The sequence below is a fragment of the Anser anser genome (genome assembly GCF_964211835.1).
Source record: "Anser anser genome assembly, chromosome: 1".
NCBI classification, from domain to species: Eukaryota; Metazoa; Chordata; class Aves; order Anseriformes; family Anatidae; genus Anser; species Anser anser.
Window position 1 is genome coordinate 125,933,953 of NC_139720.1, and position 22,818 is coordinate 125,956,770.

Consider the following 22,818-nt stretch of genomic DNA (forward strand, 5'->3'; position numbering starts at 1 on the left):
AATACATAATAGAGACGGCTTCCTTTAATTTCAGAATTATCTAGGGTGAAGCATGCAGTCATGAACTACGAACAACTAAAGCATACAGCTCAATGTGAGGTTTAAAAACTTCTATGTATTTAAGGCACTAAGCCAAATCTGGAGGTGCAGAACCCAAAACTTCTCACCTCCTGAAAACACTTATCACTTTACAGTAGCTCCAAAAGATGGTATCAGTAGCCCCAAAAGATGGTATGAAAGCCCACTTTCAGCTCCTTAGCACTTTAGTGATAAGCATCCAATCAGATGAGAACCAGTCAGCAGAAAAGTAGGCAGTTGGTTTTGTTTCAGAAGGTTGGTTTTGTTTATTTTAATTTACCTGTATTCTGGCAGAAACATTCCAACAAATTCGAGTTTGATGACCAAATGCTCATCAGCTGGAAATTTTCCAAACACGGCAGCTGCATGGCATGCTCTCTTCACAGCAATGAGGCCACAGCTTGAATGTGGAGCAGGACAAGCATATAACAGTCTCCTTTAAACTAGTCACATAATTAGAAACTCCTGCTTTATTCTGTTATTTTTGAAAGGTAGAGTTGAGAGGCAAGCAAGCTTCCCCAGAATCCTGCTCAACTGTTGTCAAAGTGTTTTCCCAAAACACTTACCTCTGGTCTCAGGATAGCCTTCCTACAGGCCTGGCATACAGGACCACTCCGTGAAAAACTGAGGGGAACTCTTCGGGTTCGATTCTGGCAAGTTGGTTCCTCACATATTAACCAACCCTACAGATAGAGAAAATGTAGAAGACGTTTTGAGTATAAATCCAAGTTGCAGTACTCCATCCAAATAATGATTCATAGTCAAGGAAGAGCGAAAAGAACAAACAAACAAAACAATTTAAAGTCTTCTGTGAAGCTCATATGGCCCTGAGATCCAAAAAGCACATATAAAGAGATGAAGGTCTTGTTGAAGGTAATACTATCAATGGTGAATAACTAAATTAAATTCCTCTTGCTTCAAATCCCACATTCTGCACACTTCAGTCATCCCTTCCTTGAAATGTACTGAAACCTCCGCTGTTCTCCAGTTCAGACAATATTACCATGTAACAGAATTATTCTATACAACTATGCAGACCAGACAACAAGACACCCCGATTTAAATTTTAAAGTAAAGTATAATTTCCTTGCTTGCTCTTCTGAAGGGTAGAAAAGTTTTAATTTTTAGGCTTACTGATGACAGCCAGAAGCCAGTCAGCCAACCAGCCTTCCTTCCTGCCTTCCTTCCTTCAAAAGGAAGCCATTGAGACTTCAACAAAAACTAAACTTTTGCTGCCTTAAAATGATATAATATATGAGCCTGCTTGATCTGTGTCAGCTCAAGGAAACAACGCAAAAGGCCTCTCTTACAAGTACAGAAGAATGAACATTTCTGGGATCCGTAAGTACCCAAGAACACCTTCTGCACCAGGTCCAACCACAGGTTAAACCGGCGCCATACCTTGTCTCTAAAAACCACCAATAGCAGGTGCCGAGGGAATAGCATAAGAGCAAGCATAAAGTTTGTTTTTTCCAGAAGATTCTCCCAACTTTTGGGAATGGCACAAGGACCTCCTGAATCACTGTGTCTCTATATATTCAGTGGTGCTGGATGCATTACTGCTCCCAACCCACCGAATTTCAAGTGCTCTTTGAACCGATGTAAACTTTTAGCATCTACAACATCCTGCAGAATAACTGTGCACTGTACAGAAAAGTGTCTTATTTCCCTTGAACACGCCAAAAAAAGATTTTCTAATGCCTTCTAGTTCTTGTATCAGGAGAGAGTAAGAATAATCATTCTGCATTCACCTTTTCCATGCCACTCATGATTTTACAGACCTCCATCACATCACCTGCAATCAAACTCTTTTCCAAACCACAGTCCTAATTTATTTAGTTGCTCCTTGCATGGAAACCACTCCACATCTTTGTTGCCCTTCTCTAAAGCTCTTGCGTTGTTTTTTTTTTTTTTTTTTTTTTTTTTTTTTTTAGAACAAGGGGGCAAGGGAAAATGGGACAAATGGGGAGAGAGATGAAACCAGCACTGCACAACACTGTGTTCAGGATGCCAGAAGAACGTGAATTTATACAGAAAGAAGATGGTACATACCATCTGTTTTCTGCTCCTTTCTTTACTCTAGTTCTGTTTGCCCGGAGCACTAGTGAACATTTGAACACTGAGCAGTCATTGCCAGAAAGACATTTATTATTATCCAAAGATTACAATTTCATTCTTAGGTTGTAATAGTCAAGACAAACATTGTATGCAAAATTAAGATTGGGTTTTTAGCATCTACATCTCTTGACACTGACAGAGGATTTCATCTTCCATTGTTATCTAACAAGTCAACTTCGTTTCGTGAAGGTCTTCCTCCAACTCCTCTCAAACAGTTCCTGCTTTTACTAACCTGAGTGGGTCAACATTACTTAGCTCCATATTTCAGATTATCGGATATTTCTACAGTTGAATAGTCTATTTTTTGCCTGCATTTCCAAACTTTTGCTTTTGTTGCTCCTGCAAAGAAGTGAAATCTACACACAGTGATTCTGGGTACTTTGATGGAAATATTCCAAAGGAAGGACAACTCAAAAAACTGCTTGCTTCCCTGCTCACCGGTTCTGCAACAAGCTGTATCATTATACCCTGGCAATGACTTCTACCCCCCAATCTCCATGATGGCAGCTGAGGTTTCCAGTTTCTGTCACGTTTCCCACCCTTTCAGTTTCCACAGCCTCCCTCAGAGCACTACAGCCTCTATCGCCATCTTCGCTGGGAAGTCAGCAAGGCAAGGCTGCAGCTACACAACCCTGCTGGCTTTCAGCTGGTGGAGATTCGGGCTTGCTGAGAACGCAAATTTGTTAATTAGATGTGACTTAAGTTTTCATTCCTCACTGTCAAGGACCAAACTGAACCTGTATTTTGGGCCTCAGTAATCAATCCAGTGTCCTGATTTAATACAATTATGTCAGTATGTTAGTTTGAAGTTAGATATTTGAGTTACTTTATTTATAATGCTTTGGAACTTAGGTGGCAGGTTACATAAACTTTAGTTTTCCGTTTTAGAGAACACTTAAAATGGGACTTGACTATTACTTCTCTTAAAAGTTGATTTTTAGTTTTTAATTTTTGTCAAAGTCTTTCCTATCATTTGCTGAAGTATACAGGGATTTTTTGTTTGTTTGTTTGTTTTTGCGGCTTTTTCTCTAAGCAATCAGATAACCTGATAAAAGGAGATAACCATCTCCTTTTGTGTTTGTCATCTTTACCCCCTTCTTCCAATTAAAAAATAAATTCTTTCACCATTTCTCCAGCCATGTCATATCCTCAACACTCAGTGCCATGCACTTCAAAACACTTCCTGCTGCTCTCGCACAAAGGAGCTTTTCTGCCCTTGCGGGCAGACTAGAGTAACTTCATGAACTTTCTGCCAACAGCAAGGTATATGGCACTACCTAAGATGTGTGCTCAAGTCCGTAATGCAGAAACAGAAGTACACAAAACAGCTCTAAAGACTAAAGAGTTGCAAAGAGTCAGAAACAGTCCGGTATACATGCAGTTAGGGTTTGTTGCACCCAACTTTGGGTATCTAGAAGCCTGATATTCAGCCTAAACTACTCACCCTATGATCTGTTTAGAGTAAATGGAAGTTGAAAAAAGCATCTCCAAAAAGCAGTTCACCTAACATTTTGGGATGAGACAAGCTGTTATCTAGGGTTCTCTTAATAAAATATGTGTATAATCTATGTCAGAGCAAGCTTTCTGGAAAAAATATGATCACCATAACTGACCACAATGTTTGGGTTTTATTGTTATGCAGATTATCAACCTAAATCATTACATATTTAATACTGCAAGGTGAGAAAATTTCAAGAATTCAGAAATCTTCTATGAATTTAATTTTGGTCTGCTGCACAACTGTTGCACTAGCAGTCCTAGTACAATTCTCCTTGTCTCTCACGAATTACTTACGGCAAATATCTCACAAGTGACATTAGGAAGATAGACGCTGTTCAACAAGACTGACTGACTTCAGCTGATGTTTCACCATGGAAGTCCTACTTTAGGCTCTGACTCAAGGTCTTTTGGAGTGAGTGGACATAAAAATGAGCCTGAAGTCACAAAGCTAGTATTTAGCTTTGGTTTTGCACATGGACTTAAGATTTATTTCTATAAGAGGAAGGTGTTGATTAGTTGCCTCACATTTTCTTAATAACTTAAACAGATATAGAATAATTTATTGCCATGAAAAGTTAGTGAAGGAAAGGACTTGAAAACTTCACAAGCTCACTCATGTGAGTACTAAGAATATCATTAGTGCTACTGTGAGGGAAAACAAAAACATTTTTGGAAGAACAAGTCACGTATCTTCCATTAAGGAGAGACTAAGGACATGGTCTGCATGGAAAGCCATTTGTGCCATATTTGCTTTGTATCTATACCTTCCTGTGAAACATCTGGTAGCAGTGTGACACAAAGAGGGTCTTAAAATACACAGCCAGGAAGGAGGAGGTGCAGAGGGTGTCCTATCCCAGTCCCAAACCCTCCTGTTTCTGTGAGTGTTTCAGCTGTAACTATGAAAAGCTTCTGTGCGCACAAAAAGAGAACATTCATGTTTCAAAACATATTTAATGACTACACTTGAACTTCAAACAATTTAGTATACTAGAAAAATAAAGCATGAAAACTGCTGGATTGTAAGGTATGAGAGTTAGGGAATGCAAGTGCAACTGAAAAAACAAAGCCTGGGATGGGAGCAGCATCCCAACTTCGGCTGAGCAGAATACTCAGAAATAGGCAACGGCGAAATACTGCTTGATAAAAGTAACAGTGCATTTTCTGCCACCTATTGGCATTTTTAGCTAATGATAAGAATCAAAGGACTACACCAGTTGCAAGGTACCGCTTCAATTATCTTAAAAGGGAACAGAGAGGTGGTCCACCCAAACTACTACTAAATAATAACATTTGAAGCAAGTTTCTTTATGCAATTGCTTCAGTCTAATGCAGTCACTGTGCAAGAAAACACTGGGAACGTTGCTGATCACAAAATACAGAAGGTGAAACAAGACTGAAGAAATCTGCTTAAACTAAAAACAATAGCTTGGGATAAAAATAAGCATTCAGGTTCAACAACTTACACCTGTTTTTAACTACTAAGGACTAATGATAAAAACAACTTTCACTGAAAAGTATATTTCTCAATAAACTATATTTAAAAAATGGAGATCTAAGTTGTTGTCCACAAAAATGAACGTGCAACAGTATCCGTTATGTAGATACTAACTAAATGTCCCTTCAACTCACAGAGAAAACAGTTAATGTAATTTGTCTAGACTTCCTACCAGTTATAATTAACATTAAAGAGGTCTCTCTTTCTTTGTCACCTCTCTATTCAGGACTTATTTGCGTTTGTTTGTACTTACTATCTGTTAATCTCTCTTAACAAATGACAACAATAACTGTTGCTATTATGCATGGAAATTAAACATGTAGATAACTGTGTGAAGGGAGCTATTTTTGAAAAAAGCAGTATCAGAAACATGTAGCTCTTTATGTCTCTTGTTTTGCTTTGATAATTAAGCCATAGCCTTGATTTGTTTCAAACAAAAAACTTTTCCATGGACATGCATGTTGCAATCAAGTTCAATACATGCATTATGTTCTGATTCAATTTGTTCAAGTGCATTATTGTTAACCCTTATTTGATCCATGCCTATCATCTTCGCTGACCAAACAAAACCAATCCCTCATTTCCCAGCAGCTATCGCTAAGTCTGTAAATTAATTTGCAATAGATCAAACAAAATCATAATAGAAAACCTTCAGTTTTGTTCTACTTGGTATCTCAACATTGTGGGAAATAAAATGCAAGTTGATAAAAAAAAAAAAAGCAACTAGCATTTCCAAACGTTCTGTCTATAAATGCTTAGCTCATTTTAAAATATATTTTAAAAAAAGTCTGGAAAAAAAAACAACTGAAGTAAATGCACATTATAAAAGAAAATCCCTGAAGAGTACTATGTCCACAAACTGTAGCTAATGGGGAGAAATTTGCAAGTCAAAAGTAATTTTCTTTCTTTGTAAGTCTGTTCTTGAGAATTAGCCTCTCTCATTCTACTGATCAACAAGTATTATAAATATTACCCCAAAATACAGAGGCAAGTGGTTTTGGAACAGCCTTTCAAACAGAAGTTGAAGGAGTCAACAACACACATTTACTGAGCTTTATCTTAATAGTTCTTACAAACTGCATTTCACAATGTAGCTTGGTTGCCTGCTACAGTAGAGGACTGGATTTGCTTCTCTACAGCACTTCAGCCCTGTATATGCGTTCCTGCCTTCAGATACTCTGGATGCTCAGGGGCCAAGATGGTTTAAATTCACACAGAATGAAAAAATGCAGTAGTATAAAGGAGAAAGCTGCAAGCACTGAAAATTATTCAGGTCACTATCAGTCACTTTGGAGTTGAATTTAAAATGTAATTAGTGATTGCTTCTCTACAGTCTCCATTGAAGACAGTTTTAATGTGGATTTTTGAAAATGGGATCTTGGTACATGACGTCCCATCTCCAGATGGCTAAGATATCCAAGCTGGAGAAAACTAGATCCAAAATCCACAGCAGCTTCCTCACTGCAAAGCTGGACATACCACCTTATCTGATCAAGCCAACCCAGAAAGGAAGTGTGGAAAGACAACCTGGACCAGCTTTCCCAGTCAACCAGCACAAGCTTCCTGATCAGCAAACCAGCTTTTAGAAGGCAGAATATTAGACAACACAATGAGAAATTTCTTATTTGGGTGTCATTGTGAGTTACTAATCAAGACACCTTGACTTCAGACTGACCTCTGGTTTTCAACTACTCCTACAAAAGCATTTTGTTTCCACTAATTCCAAGACCAGAATCTTCAAACTACATTTTTCTGCTATTATTATGGTCTACCCTCATGGGCATTTACCCAAGAGGGTAAATCTGGTTAAAGTGGCTCTTTGCTTCCCTAGAAGGACAAGGAACCAGTTGTCTTCCACTGGTTCCCTGGAAGGACAAAGTTCCCCCAGGATTTTTCTACTGCCTGAACTATCAAATTTGTTACCCCCATGCAATGTTAAGAGATTGATGACTTTATGAAACACTTTATACGAAGTTTCTCATCATAACAGTAGACTTGACTCAGTGACACTGAAGTTATCAGTTCCCCTTGCCATAACCTGTGTACATCTCAAGTAGTTTCTCCATGTTCCACCTGTCTGCGTCTTCTATAAATATCCAAACATTTCAGGGAACAGACAGACAAACGCTCTTTAGTAGCACACAGCATCTCAGGAATTAGAACTTGAGCCAAAACCTTGGTTTGCACATTCTTTGGCACAAGTTTCGGCTATTAATAGTAGCTACATCTTTTAAGAACTGCATCACAATTTACACTTGAAATACCACAGGTGGAATCAATATCCAGTTCAAGATGAACTACTGTAAAGTCATGGAAGTTTTTCTGAACTGTTTCTGAGTTCCAGAAACCCAATTAAAGTAATTTTAACTTCCAAGCTGCTTTTTTGCTAGTTCAGAATAAAGAAATACTCTAGTAATAACACTGAATCAATCTAATGCACTTGCATAGTGTTGGTGAGATCACAGCAGCAATGAAAATCTGAATGACATTGTGAGGACCTAGTGTCACACTCTGGGATTTCCATAGACTATAGAGACTAGAGTGACACGTACCTGCAACAATCCCCAAATGAAAGCCCTCAGCTCAGGGATGGTATCAGAAATAATAAAAAAGGTTTCACATGGGAAACTATACCTACTTAGTGAGCTGAAGCTCAGCATAACTGAGGTTCCTAAGGGCACACTACAGTTTTTCATGGAGAAGTCTAACTGCCAAAAAACTCAGAAGACCACTCTAATAGAGAAACCAACTCTATTGCTGCCAAACACAAGAAAGGCATAGACATATTTATTCTCTTTTCAAGATAGAAGACTCAATGATGAAAGATTAGGATTGGCATAATCAGAATCACACTGTTCTCCTCTACAGAAAAAGCAAGGTGTTTTTGTTTGTTTTTTAAAGCTCCCTGTGCTACCCTGTCACCTGCCTGCTTCATATACTTTCTCTTGCCCAGCTAGCTTCTTCATTCCTGTTGTCTTTCCAGAGCAAGTAAAAAGATGCATCAGATAGTTCATTAGATAGTTTCATCAGTCTTACGGATGGAGTCGTTTATCTGTGAAACTAGTAAAATAGACTCAGTGGGGTCCAGCTTGATCAGGAGGGCTCCACACAGGTGGTACGGTAAAACATCTTACCCAGTCCGGTCTATGCATCTCCTAGACAGCTTGAGAAGAGATGGCCATTCCTTTGGAAGCTGTAGCTGCTAATGAAAACAACTCTGAGACTAAATTACCTGAACTTATAAAAGACTGCATCAACATACGAAAACAACACACTATGATGACTAAAAAGCAACCTCTTGGGCACCACTCTGTTCGTGCAGGTAAAAGAAAGAACAAGTAAATTCATCGTAAAGGTAAGGTGTCATTTGGAGGTAATCTTGTCAGAAAGAAATTTTAGGGAAAAAGAATATCCTACCTCAGAAGAAGATCATATTTGGAAAATCAGTCATCAGGCTTCTTTTACTTCCTCACCCCTTTGCAAAATGACCGCCATCAGAATAGAAGCCTTTATAAGGACATGCAGCAGCCAAACTCGTCCCTGAGGAAAGGGACTTTTTAGCTCTCCAGAAGTTAGCGCTACAAATAGAAGGTGGACCTGCACCTTCCGAGGCGGAGAATCTTACCTATTTTGACATTTCTGCTATCAATGATCTCCTTGATAAAAGGAAAGCAGACCCTACTGACAGAAGTCATACAAACCAGCCCTAAAAACCAGATAGTGTTGGAGTTGGAACCAATTGGTGATGCAGAATTCTGGGTCAGCACCTTTTTCAGCATTCTTCAAAGTAGGAGAGGAAACTTGATATTCCTCAAGCATACCAAACTCCAAAAACTAATAAAAAAAAACAGTATCTGTAAGACCTTGACCATTTCTATTTTTGAAGGAAATCTGCAGGGTCTATAAAGCTTCTTCCCATATAGGTTTAGACATATTTAGATCTCAAAGTAGTATATGGCTAGACATTGTTATTAATACACTAAGCATTCTACCTTTCTTTCCCACTTTCACAAGACTTAACTTTGTCAAAACTTTAGCAAGAAATTACTAGAAAAGTTTCCTCCCTGACTTTAACATGTAAAAACTTCCTTACCACAGAGATCAAATTGTAGAAAGTCAGAAGCCCTAACGTCAGGTTCAAGAGATCCCTTACCAGCGAAAAAATTTGTCTGAATTTCATCCTAGAGTTTCAAAATGTAAAAGCAAATTCTCTTGAACTGCTAGACATAACTGAATCTTTTACTTAAGTCAAAAATCTCTTAAAATGAATATATCTAGCATATCTACAGTCAAATCTAAAAAAACAAAGGATGATCTTTGAGAATGTCTTGTTTTAAGGCTTTATACTGCTGTCCTCACTGTAACATTTAATCATCTCCCAATAATAAATTCACTTGATATTTCCATAGAGACTTCAAAGATTATTTAATAAAAGGAGCTGGGTCAAGAGTTTATTATTGACGCTGGCTGACTAGAGCTTTTGTCTTTTAATGGGGATAGGTACCATGTTAAACATAGTGCCAAACTTGTTATAGCTGAAAGGAAAGATGTTGCAGCATATACTTAGATTTGCATCAGTTCCTTTATGAATTTATCCTGTAGCTTAAATACTTTACCCAGGGAATGCTTATTCAGTGTTCTCTGGTGTTCTGTTACGTATTGTGGGCATTTGGTTTTCAATTCCAAGCAGCAATGCAAATAGTTTTCGTTTCTCAATGACTGGAATTTGTTCCTGAAATTTATACATAAAACTAGTCGTAGTCCATTAAGAGACCTTGTCAAAGATCCAATGTGGTATATGACTATCTCAATCACAAGCAAATATAAGGAGCTTATTATTATTTAAACCAACTCACTCCTGTCTGCTGACTTGACTTTTTTTTTCCCTATACATTATATATCATACCTAGTTCCTCATCCAGAAAAAATAGGTTCTATTTCCCACTATGAGTAGTTTGAGAGTCTGATGCTACCTGATCATCCAATTTAGGAAAAAAGTAAACAGGGACCACAGCTTTTCACACTCCATTTCATGCTGCCTCACTTCAGTGGACGTTGAAGATATGATTTCAATTTCTTTTCAAAGCACTTCCTCATTTTCAGAGCTTCTTGAGTTTTGGCCTATATAACTGATCTGAATTCAGCTGTGGGATGGAGTGGATAAAAAAAACCTCTCATAAAGAAAGGAAATGCCTTTCCTGGATGGTTCATTCTGCTCCTCTTGAATTCACCATTTGCCTGAGAAAGCATTAGCCAGGCTGATTAATGGATAGAAGCAATCTTTGAGGAAAAATACACAACTGTCTCTTAAATGAAAGAATAGTAACAAGGAGATATGAATTGCTTTTCAAAGTGTACTACTTCAAAGCAGTACAGACCATGGAGATGGCTGGTTATATCCAGCATTGTTATCACAGGAACCAGTTAAAGGACGTTATCAAATTGAAGCACGTTAGCCAACAACTTCCTAGTGGAAGGCAAATGATCACCTTACCACCCAATGAGACTGTACTGCTGGTAAGAGCGAAGGATACCCTCTCCAAACTAATATCTACTGAACCCTCCTGATCTCAGAGACACACTTGTCACCTCAGCTCCCCACTGGAAAGCTGCCAGCCCAAACTGACTGAAAGGCAACTGGAGTCAATGGGATCCATACCCTTCAAAGACCAGATGTGACAGTCCAGAACAACCAGTCAAACTGCAATTAATGCAGCTTCACTAACTTGCTACCTTAAACAAAGTATGAGAGAGGAAATAGTTTCTCAGGAAAACATGAGGTGTCCTTCTATCTTGAAAAAGCTGACGATATTAGAATGACAGAGGCAGTGATGTGGGTTCCTGGCAGCCTTTACAAAAGAGAAGCTTACCTTTCACACCAAACTGCTCAGATCCAAAACACCAAAAGAGAAGACCCAAGCCTAGCTGCCTTTGAATACTGTGGAAATTTGATGTAAATTCAGAGGACTTAGCCTACAACAAAATTCTGTCTCATAAGAATACTTTCTAGACATTTATTCACTACTTACATATAGTAACCACCCTTTTATTAACTGGCTACCACAAAAAAACTATCAGTAAAGTATCGCTCTTGTGACACAAAGTAAGCCACAATCATATGCCTATTTCTATACTACTGAAAATGAAAGTTTGTAGACTTCCAATAATGATATTTTGTGATTTAGATATTCCAAAATAATAGAACTGGAATTACTTTCTCATCCAAAACTGAAAAAAAAAAAAAAAAAATGAACGAAAACACCCAAGACTGAAAGAAAACTTCATTAACCTCTAGATAATATTACTCTCAGCAATACCTGTCATATCAGTCTGATCATTAGTCTCAGAAAAAATATCAAAGTAGGAGATAATGGAACAAGCAAGAAATGTACCCCACCACCCAAAGAAGAACCCAAATGCTCAAACTAACATAAAAAAAATGCTTTAAACAAAATTATCAACCAAGACAGAACTGAAAAATATCTTGTAGGTCACTGTAAGAGTTTTACATGTTGCTTTAAAAAAAATCAATTTTTAATAAGACATCTTCAAATGTACAGTCATATGTCATTTCATACAAGTTATTTGAAACTTATTGATCTCATTTGTGCAAAGACCTGGCTCTGTCATCAGCCTGCTGAAAAGATAATGGAGCACTCCAAACCCTTATGATAGGTTAGATGCAAACAGTGGCCCTCATTTAAACACATGTAATAGCACCACAAGCAGACAAATTCCAACCTTAACAGTTGTACATTATACACTAAATTAGCAACTATGTTCTGCTTTACTTCACATCAAAGCCAATACCTTGGTCTTGTTTATCTTCAGTAAAATAAGGTTCTGGGCACCAAAATATACACCCAAAACACTGTAAAGTAGAGCACAAGTCCTCATAGTCTGACATACTGTCCTCAAAGAAAACCGGCAACTACCAGTTATTTTATTTTACTTAGGAAAATATGAAAACAGCTAAATTAGATTTCAAGTAAGCAACGGGGAGATGGAATACTTAAAATGACTACATATGGAAAACTACATTGAAAAAAGATCAGTGAAAGATGGCTTACATACTTCTGTACGGACATCTAAAACCACTACAAGGATACTCAAGTCTATTCTGTGAAATATTCTCCCTATTCACACAACTCAAAGCAAGCCACATTCTTAGGCTGTAACAGGTCACAACTAAGTACAGTACCTTGCTTCACAAATAATTTTGCTTTGTCTGTCAACTGTCAACAAAGCACAAAGAGCTCATACAGTCCATCCATGTATTGCTTGCTAAAGAATCTAGCAAAACACAAACAGTAAGAACTGAAGATTTCTTCAGATCCGTGCCTCTACTTTGGGCAGAAAGCTGCAAACACTCAACTCCCCCCCCATCTTTCACTATTCCACCCTCTCCCCTCAAAGATACATGCTGTCTTTGAAATTTTCCCCCACTGCAGAACCATTTTACAGGAAGTTCACTGATGCCAGACATAACACAGACCATATGCAAGGAATATCTGACTTTAACCATGTACCCTTGTACCAGGCAATAACAGTAAGATCTGTTGACTCTATTATACATTCCAAGTACATAAAAAGACTTTATGTGAAACATTTACCTTTGCAACATGGTTTGAACACCTCTGGAATACTGAAAGAGTTAATACAGTTGTGAAAACTTTAAAAATAATAATGAGCTGACATACATAAATGAGTTTAGAGGGGCTCAACAGAATAGGAGGTAATGACAGAGAAAATGGTCTCAACAGCCTGGTCACCTTAAACTAGGAAAGTTTAAAGCATCGCTAAGCAATGTTTGTTCATTTAAGTTTAATTATTTTCTCCTTGAGAATGGCACTAATGAAACTGAATATCTTTCATGGTTTCGACGAGCAGTTTGAATGGTCTGCAAACAGGACTGAGGGCAGACAAGGGAACTGGCTGAGCCGGGGGGTTGCTAGGTGATGCAGAATGGAAACCCACAAACTTGCTCAGGTTTACTTTGCTTTCATGCTGCTCTCACACAGGCTCTCCAAAGTTTTAAGAATTAATTTCCAGGTAGCTATTTAAAAACGAAAAGCCAAATAATTAAAAATGAAAAACCCTTCCTGCTCTTCATCTCTTCCCCCAGCCCACCCCCTCAAAGAGGAAAAAATTAGGAAAGAGGAATACAGCAATAAAGTGCAGGAAATCCATCGCAGGGTTTTGAGTACGACGAGAAAAAGAACGTTCTATCTGTTTATATAATTGTTAAGGCTATGAACGTTTTTCATCGTCCCTGATTAATTTTTACTGCTGGACATGTAAATAAAAAGGATTTCTGGCACAATGCTGTGGACCTTTAAAGTACTTAACATGAAAAACAAGTTGTATTTACTAATATTTCCAGCGCAGACTGCAAAAGCAAACTTTTCAGTGGAGCCATTTGTTTCTGTCCCCAGCCTTTTCAGAGCTGTGGTTATTTTTTTTTTTTTATTTTTTCTAAAGTATCTGATCAGAGATTGTCCGGTAAGAGCACTTTATTAGATCATCAGTCAGAGGGTTTTACAAGCACCGAGAGCTATGGGCTCAAATGCAGCACATCAGTTTTAATAGCCGAAGGTCTAATAGTAAACTGCAGATACTGCTGAGAACTTTCCATGCACTGAACTCTTGAAAAAGCACCATCTCTCAAGCTTAAATGCAGCTGCCTCTTTCAATGCCGCAAATGGGTAAATTTGACAAAAAAGCCACCATTAAGACTACATGAAAGGCTCAAGACAACATCCTTTCAATGCTTTGTACTTCAGTAATCAGATGTACTTACTCACCCCCTCCCCCAAACCCGATCAAGAACTATTTCTGAATGGTAGGAAATAATTCCACTTTGTACATCTTTTAGTTAATCAAGACTTTCTATTCAGCAATTTGACCTTTTGTTCAAAACAGGATTATCAGTTTTTTCGCCAGTTACCAAGGGCGACTCGCATGGTGAACATAATTGCAATAATTTGCAAAACACCATGGCAACCCACATTACAACTAGGTAAATACTGGTCTTTTGTGCTACATTGTTATTTTCAGAGATGCTGAAGTCAAAGAACGAATGACAAATGAACACAAAATTTATATTTGCTTTGTCTCAAAAGAGAAGAAAATTGATAACAAGAATTGGGGGGAAACCGACTACAGCTGTAATTTCTAACTTGATTAATTAGGATGGTAACAGTCCTTAACAGTATATTCAACAAACAGCCCTGACTTAGTCTCTCCACCCACCTCTCCCTTTCCACGCTACTACCACTAACCCCCACCCCAGACAAATTTTTGCAGCTAGGAGAACAAACAACTCCATTTGCTCTTTTCTTCAACTTAATGGAATCCTTAATTACAGAATATTGTTCTCCTGCTCTTCATTACACTGAAAACTGAAAGTGAGAGAGAGGGAAGGAGGAAGGCAGCGCCGCGCAGGCAGGGTAGCTACAGTCGCCTTGGCGGCTTCTGTCCGCAGCGGACCTAGAGATGAGATGGCACTTTTTGCTTTTCTTTTTTTTTTTTCCTTAAATAATATTAGCAGCTGTTGAAGAGCAGATAATTAAGGAAACTATAAACTATTGAGTGCTCCAGTTCCCTCACTGGCAGCATTAGCAAACCATGGAAGCTGAAGTCAAGTCATGAGCAAAATCCAAAAGCAGAGGGAGCAACTGCTCGAAAAGAAAAAAAACACTCTTAAAATGACCAAACCGGGCAATTTCTAAGAAAATACTTACTATATTAAAACACTTGCCTATCAATAGTATTATATATTTAATAAACTATGATTTTTTAACTTATTTTCTTTATAATTGTAAGAATCTTAATGTTACAATATAGGCTTTTATTAAGACTATAAGAAACCACATTAAAACCACGTATTTCAGAAATCTTACAAATATAGAAATAATTCTGCTTAAGAAAAAAATTGCTGGGAACAGCATAGTACATGTTACTAATTAAACTTAAAGATAAATTTGCTATGTATTACTGATGCGTGAGTTCTGTGCTGAAGCATTTATCATGCTACAGTGAACCGACTGAATGGCTGAGAGCTTAATTTTCATGATACCATTAATAAAAACAAGTTAAATCTCTACACAGGCCAAATTCTGTCATCAGATGGATGCACATCGCTCCTATAACATCCGGTAGCACCCTTTAGCAATGAACATACGGTGAATGTTCACATACAGAGAGTACATGAAAAATACATTAAGCTGCAAGAAGCGTGCAATCAGAAGCCAGCGTAATCCTCATTTCGATTCCCTGTACATACAAATCATGTGTCAACTTACAGTTAAGGACCACGTCTTTATTTCGGTTCTCATTAAAGGACTGGGTTGCCAGTAGGATAAAACGGGCTTGCAAAGTGAACAAGACCACTGCTGTATCCGTGTGTACTGTAACCACTGGAGACTATATAGTAAAATGAAATAATGAAAATGAAGTGGTAAAGGCAACTAAATCCTGCCCCAGAGAGCTGAAAAGTACTTTTGCCCCTGCTACGGAGACTCTCCTTGCCTCCCTTGTCTGCTCCCTGTGGACAAGTCACTTCAGCTTTACTGGAAGGACTCTTAAGCAATGGTCACCAGAGAAATCAGGCTGATTTTGCTGAAATTTGAAGGTCTACCCAGCTGACGTTTGAGTACATCCAACTGCAAGCTGAAAGCTGTGCTTCGGGCACTGATACATACTCTGAAAATCTGGTCCTTTGCATCACAGATTGGGCACCCAAAGTTCTGAATACATTTGATGTTCATTCCTCCATGCCCTGTTTCTCTGAGAAATAAAAATAATTGTCCCCTCACTTTGCGTGGCTCTTAAAGAGATGTTAAGAGCCACTCAGCACTGCAGTGAAGTGTGCCACAGCAAACCCCTGAGAAAAATAAATAATTCTATGCAAAGTTGTGGAGAGTGCATGCAGTATGGTAAAGGACACCCACTAAACAATGTCAGGAAACCAGAACAGGCTGCTTTCTCACCTAGTGAGCACTATCCAACCCGCAGGTTGCTATCTATTGAAGGAAGAAAATGGGATAACATCAGACAAACAATTTGGACCAAACTTCAGCAGGCAGTAATAAATCCAGGATTTTCTCAACTTTCAAGTATCCAACTCTGCCATATCAGGACCTCTCTCTTTTTTTTTTTGTTTGTTTGTTTGTTTTAAGCATTCATCCTTCGGCCCATCCTTCAAAATAGGACTTAAGGGAATGCACAGATTTTGCTGCTCAAACTGCAGGGAATAACCCATAATAACAGTGAACTTCCTCCTTCTCTGCAAGCCATGCATTTTGCCCAGTGTTTGTCAATAGCAGAGGCAAGCAAAAACTTAAGATTTTACACTGTTTTTTTTTTTTAAATCAAATCAATCACTCTCAAATAAAAGTGTTTTTCCTGTCCAAACTTTCACAGGCTTATCTTCATCTTCACACATTGTCATGCTATTTCAAGCCTACCTGCCCAACCAAGAGCTTATCCAATGTATTCCCAGTTTGAATATTCTAATTTAGCTAATCCCACTCAATTCTGCTTCTTTGCTTTCACTTTCCTCTGCATCTACCAAGTTCCAGTTCTAGTCTCTTTGCTCACCTATACCCATCCTTTCAATCATACTTCATATCACAGAATGGTTTGGGTTGGAAGGGACCTTAACGATCACCTGATCCTACCCACCTGCCCTGCCCTGGGCAGGGACACCTCCCACCAGACCAGGTTGCCCAAAGCTCCATCCAGCCTGGCCTTGAGCACCTCCAGGGATGGGGCATCCACAGCTTCTCTGGGCAGCCTGTGCCAGGGCCTCACCACACCACCCTCTGAGTAAATAATTTATTAATACTTGCTGTTTCTTCTTTTTTTTTAAACAGCCATTAGTATTTTAAAAAAAAAGCACACTTAGCTCCTGTTCCATGTAAATTTTAAACAAGTGATTTCCTTTTCTAGGACCTAGTTCTGCAAAACTCTATGACATCCTAGGACAGACACTCATTTGCTGATCAAGGGCCTGAAACTTGTTCCTAAAGCCTAGAATTCTGACAATGAATCTTGCTGAACTTGAACATTTGCAAGGACCTACTGCTAAAAGAACATGCTAATTTTTTTTTCTTAAAGGTTTATAAAATTAGCATTTTGGATGTATTTCTACAGGGACAGCAAAAGACAACCTACAGAAAAGACAAACAAGGATGAAACAAACTCTTCCTCATAGTCAAGCCATAGCAGCTGTATTTCAGGTATTGCAAGGTCACCTGAACAGCTCTAACACTGCTTTACTGCACTATCATGCAATAAGCAAGTGATTATAATTAAAGCATTTTCATGCTTGTGGCCTACAATTAAGCTGATTTAAATCACACTGGATTTTCCCATTTCCCGTTCTTCTTCAGGTGACCACAACTCTGCATAAATGTAGTTGTTTGCCGGTGCTCACTTGGCTGGCTCACGTATCAAGATGCATGTTTCAACCACAACTTCTGGTTTTGTAACACTTTGGAGTAATTAAAATACAACTGTAGCATACCTTATCCTAAGGAAAAAAAAAAAAAACACAACCATGCTGCCCTGCTTAACACCCTGTTAATTGTTTCTGTTTTCTTCCTGTTTCCTTTATTTAATTAAACAGAGCATCAAACAGGACACTCGAAAGTCTCAAAAACCCCTTTGGTAAGTGTTCTGGGATGGTTAGGCTTCTTCTTTAGCCTCCCCTCAGCTACCCATCCATTTTTATAACTACTTCCAACAACTTCCCCCAACCCTTTCCTGCAGTCCTCTTAGTTCTCTGTCAAACCTTCTTAGACCTGCCTATTTTCAGAAAGACAGCCCTCGTTCTATTTCCCCCCAGCTTTGACTTTATTCGCCTTTCCCACTACAGTCGGACTGCAAAGTTCTCCACTTCTTTAGGAGAGACTGTGTTCTTCGGCAGGTTCTCATACTCAATGCCATATCATTCTCCATGTAAGTAGCAAACGTCTTTCGAGGGACAATCTCCATAAATGGCACACTTTCCAGACATAGACCAAAGACTGTGGCAAGAGGCCAGAGGGAGATAGAATTTTTGAAAGACAGATTAAACATTTTCTATCAATAATTTTTTTCAAGTGGGTGTCACTGCTACTTGCTATGAAGACCAGAAAGCACGCGAGAATCTAGGTTGACCTGCCTGGTTTTGGCTGAGGTTGGCAGGGTGCTTTGGAGGCCACCTGCTCCAAAAGCCCTGCCCAAGCAGGGACACCCAGAGCAGGCTGCCCAGGGCCAGGCCCAGGCGGCTTCTGAAGATCTCCAAGGAGGAGACCCCACAGCTCTCTGGGCAGCCTGTGCCAGGGCTCCTCACCCGCACAGCACAGAAGTGCTGCCTGGTGCTCAGAGGGAGCCTCCTGGGCTCCAGTTCATGCCCGCTGCCTCTTGTCCTGGCACTGGGCACCACTGAGAAGAGCCTGGCTCTGTCCTCCTTGCTCCCTCCCTTCAGGCATTTACAGACATTGATGAGATCCCCCTGAGCCTCCTCTTCTCCAAGCTGAGCTGTCCCAGCCCCCTCCTCCTCTCCTCCCAAGAGAGGTGCTCCAGTTCCTTCATCACAGATCTTTCATGTACTGGGAGGGGGGAGCCTAGAACTGGACGCAGCACTCCACTGGTGGTCTCACCAATGCTGAGAAGAGGGGAAGGAGTACCTACCTCTCCTGACCTGCTGGCAATACCTTGCCTTGTGCAGCCAAGAATACCACCAGCCCTCGTAGCAACAAGGGCACACTGCTTACTCGTGTTCTATGTGGTGTCCACCAGGACACCCAAGTGACGCCAGAAAAGATCAACAGCATCTCAGAAGAGGTGTTACGGATTAGTTTAAGATTAAAAAAAAATAATAAATTAAATTTTCCTTAATCTTGAAGAATGCTAATCCATTTTAGCTTAAATTTTCACCTAGAAGGCAGCTTTACCATGCAAAATGGCAGGCCAGACATCGAAATATGGCAATGTTTCAAAGCTTTTTAAAACAAAGTTTTCAAAACTTACACCAATGTAATTCATGGCAAACTTTATTAAAAATTGCTCTGATGTTTGTATGAAAAAAGAAAGGGGAAAAGGACTTGCAGAGAGCAACAACAGAAAGGTGTCTTCTTTAAATTTTATTATTTTTTTTCTAGGACATAATAGCAGCCATAGCACCAGTGGCAAAGAAAATACTAAGGACCATGTCGGTACAATCAACTGGCTGCTGTTCTTGCTCAGCCTCAAACTGAAAGGTCCCAGATATATATCCAAACCATCTACACAAATATATAAATAACTCACATCAATGAGTATGGATAGAAAGAGATTAAATAAAACACATTATTGAAAGTATTTTCAAATGGACTGATGTAAAGCCAGTCAGTACTACTGCTTTATCACAGGAGGTGGACAGGACCATCTGGAACTGGTTGTATGGCTACTCAGGACAAATAGGGCCATGTTAAGAACAGGAAGAAAGGGCACACAAAATTGACCTGTTTGCACCCATGGCGGTTTTGCACAGACAAGTTGTAGAACCTCTCTTTTGAAGATATTTCACATTTCATCTATTGGATCAAAGCAGCTTGATCTGACATCAAGGTTGGATCTGCTTTGAGTGAAACGGCTGGTCCAGATGACATCCAGGGGTTTCTTTAACCTAACTAAAGTAACCAGCTGGATTTTACGCTACTAAAGCCCCTGGATAAGTATAATAAATAAATAAAACTCAAACTCCTTAACTAAAAAAATCTCAGAATTGGAAAGAAATTTTTCTGTTGCTTATACAAAGGTGATCCAACACAGCAAGTACAATAAATAGGACATCGTAACTGCACGGAATTTATTTTACAAATATATGCATGTAACTATCAGCATAATTTACTAAAAATTGTGTTTAGTAAACCTCATTCAGGAAGGACAAACAGTGCAATATCAGCAGGTAGAGTATGATCCTTCAAATATACACTATTGCTTTTTTTTTTTTTCCTTTCTTCTTTTTAAAGGTTACCTGCCAATAAGACCTACAGAGCCTATAAAGTCAAAAGGTCAATACAGAAGATAGCATGGGGCAGGTGAGCTTTCTAACTACGGCTTCTTGAGAGCTTACTGTCTGATAGAAAAAAAATGCTGCTATAGTGTCACTGCTTTGAGTTTGTGGTAGACATACATGTTGTTTCTAGGACAAGTATTTTTTGGAAAAGAGAATACTTCATATAAGAAATTGTTTGTCTGAAAGAAATTCTGAATTTCATTATGACAGGTAAAGAAAAATTAAATGACTGGAGTAGAAGACTGACTACTTAGCAACTGGTTTTACGACCTGATTTTATATGAGTAAAAGAGCAGTACCAATCAACTATATTCTTGTTGCTGCAAGACAGTCCTTTTTCGTAAGGTAAGGAAAATGACAAGCACATTTTAAGTTGGTGGCATACTTAAAATACATGTATAAGAAATGAAGACTGAAAACAGACAGCTATCAACATAAATCTTTTCTGAAGTATAACCCTGATACGAAAAATTAAGCCACCTATTACTAAGAATGTAACATGAAAAAAATCTTTAGAGCACAATAAAATAGAAATTTAACTTTCCCTGTATTTTGGAAGAGTGCAGAAGCAGTCTGGTAGCAAATCAAAAACTACCTCTGGGTTTGTTAGCAATGAAATCCTTGATAGGCCATTAAAACTCAAGAACATTCATTCATACAATGACTACTTGTACTTGATGTATCTAGAGGTAAAAAGATCTGTTGCTTGCTGGACTTCACAGAACCGGAAGCTGCCTCAAAAGACTGAGATTCACCTATCTACAAAAATGCTAATTTTCCCTGAAATAGTTAAACAAGCAAACCAGGATGATCTATACAACTATTTGTATGCATCACTCTAACATTAACCTAAGGAGAAGAAAAAAAAAAAAAAAACAAAAACACAAATACTGACAGGAACTTTATGCGATCAAGAATTTAAGGACAGGAATGTAATTAACATCAGTCAATATGTTTTTATATAGGACAATTATCAACCACACATGAAGTTCATTTTCTGATAGGATTACAAGTTTGGTTCAGAAAGGCAGATGTACTATAATTTATCTCTTTAATGGTGTTTGATTTACTTCCAAAGGACACCACAATAGAATTAGCATTGCGTTAATAAAGTACATGTGAAATGGATTAAGAGGTACAAAGTTGAAGCATCTCAGAAAATCAATTGTCCATGAGACACAAAGTGATGACAGTCAAGTAAGCATTTGTCAATATGGGATACAGGGGGATTCTGGTGATGTATCACAAAGAAAAGGTTACACGCATACTCTTCAACATTTACATGATTAGTGATTAGCAGAAGAGAGAAATCAATTCAGAAAAAATCTAATGATGACAAAAGCAGAACAGTAAATAACGATAAGCATGAGGAAATTGATTTTGTAAACTGCACTCATTCAAAACAAAATGCATTTTAGTACAGCCAAACAAAACCTACACACTGGGAACAAAGACTACAGTTCACACCTACAGAACAGGAATACTGTATCCCAGAAATTATCAGCTGAAAAGGAGTCATGATAGATAAGTAATTCAACATAAGCTCTGAAGGCACACCTCAGACCTAGGGATTCAATAGTGAAGAACTGTGCGTTAGTACTGAGGTGGTTTCCTTCAAAGATATTGGTGAGAGTGATACTGGAGCAGACAGTTCTGGTGACAAGAGTTAAAAGAAGCTGAACAATAACTGGTAAAGAGCCATAAACAAAATTTCAAGGCCTTGGAAAAAAAACAAAAAACAAACAACTTACAACAGCAACAGACCTTAAGAGCACAAACTCTGTTATCCTAAAAGAAGCCTGAGCGGTGACTTGATCAGAATGTATAAGAATATGCACAGGGAAAGTAAAAGGCAGGCAACACAAGATACTTCCACCTAGAGAAAATAGGAGTAATACAGGCTGGTGGATGGAAAAACTTGGTGGATTGAAAACTGGCTCAGCAGCCAGGCCCAGAGGTAGTGATCAGTGCTGCAAAGTCTAGCTGGATGCCAGTAACTAGCAGTGTACTCCAGGGGTCAATACTGAAGGTAAAAAAGGAACAAAGTGGGAAGTGGTAAGATCCATCTGCTGAAGCAGAATAGCAGTATCATTTCCATCAGACTTGCTAATCTAACAAGGATGATTAAGACAGGATTTTGGGGGGACAGTAACCAAAGCCTGAAAAGAAGTCACAGCACAAGGAGCCATGAGAAAACATCCAGGTGACAGCATGAAGGCAAAACTCTTGCATTCCCCTCAAAGGCAGCACAACTGAGAGGCATCTTAAATGCCTCTACCCAAAGCCATGAAGCACAGAGAACAAGCAGAAGGAATTAGAAGTCCACGCTGTCAGAGAACCGACTTCACACGGACTACGGCGATGCGGCATGTGGGACAGCACAGAAAGGAGTGCTGTGAAGGACAGCTATAGCATCTTCAAGTAGGCCAGGCCAAGGATGGGAAGAAGAGGGAGTTGCAGTCTTTGTAAAGGAACACCCTGAATGCCTTAAGCTTTTCTTTGGAGTGGGTTACAAGCCAGTCAACAGCTTATGGGTAGAAGAAGAGGAGTAGGGTCAAAGAGGACACTGAGGTGGACA

The 22,818-nt window shown here is 38.9% G+C and overlaps 1 protein-coding gene across 2 annotated transcripts in view; it reads right to left on the reverse strand.

Annotated features, from left to right (window-relative positions):
• Positions 1 to 22,818, reverse strand: part of POLA1 (DNA polymerase alpha 1, catalytic subunit) — a 221,499-nt gene that overhangs the window by 67,693 nt on the left and 130,988 nt on the right. For both annotated transcript variants that reach the window (XM_083836819.1, XM_083836820.1), the window contains exon 35: positions 645 to 761. In XM_083836819.1, the coding sequence (XP_083692945.1) occupies positions 645 to 761 (117 nt within the window). The remainder of the gene's footprint in view (positions 1 to 644; positions 762 to 22,818) is intronic.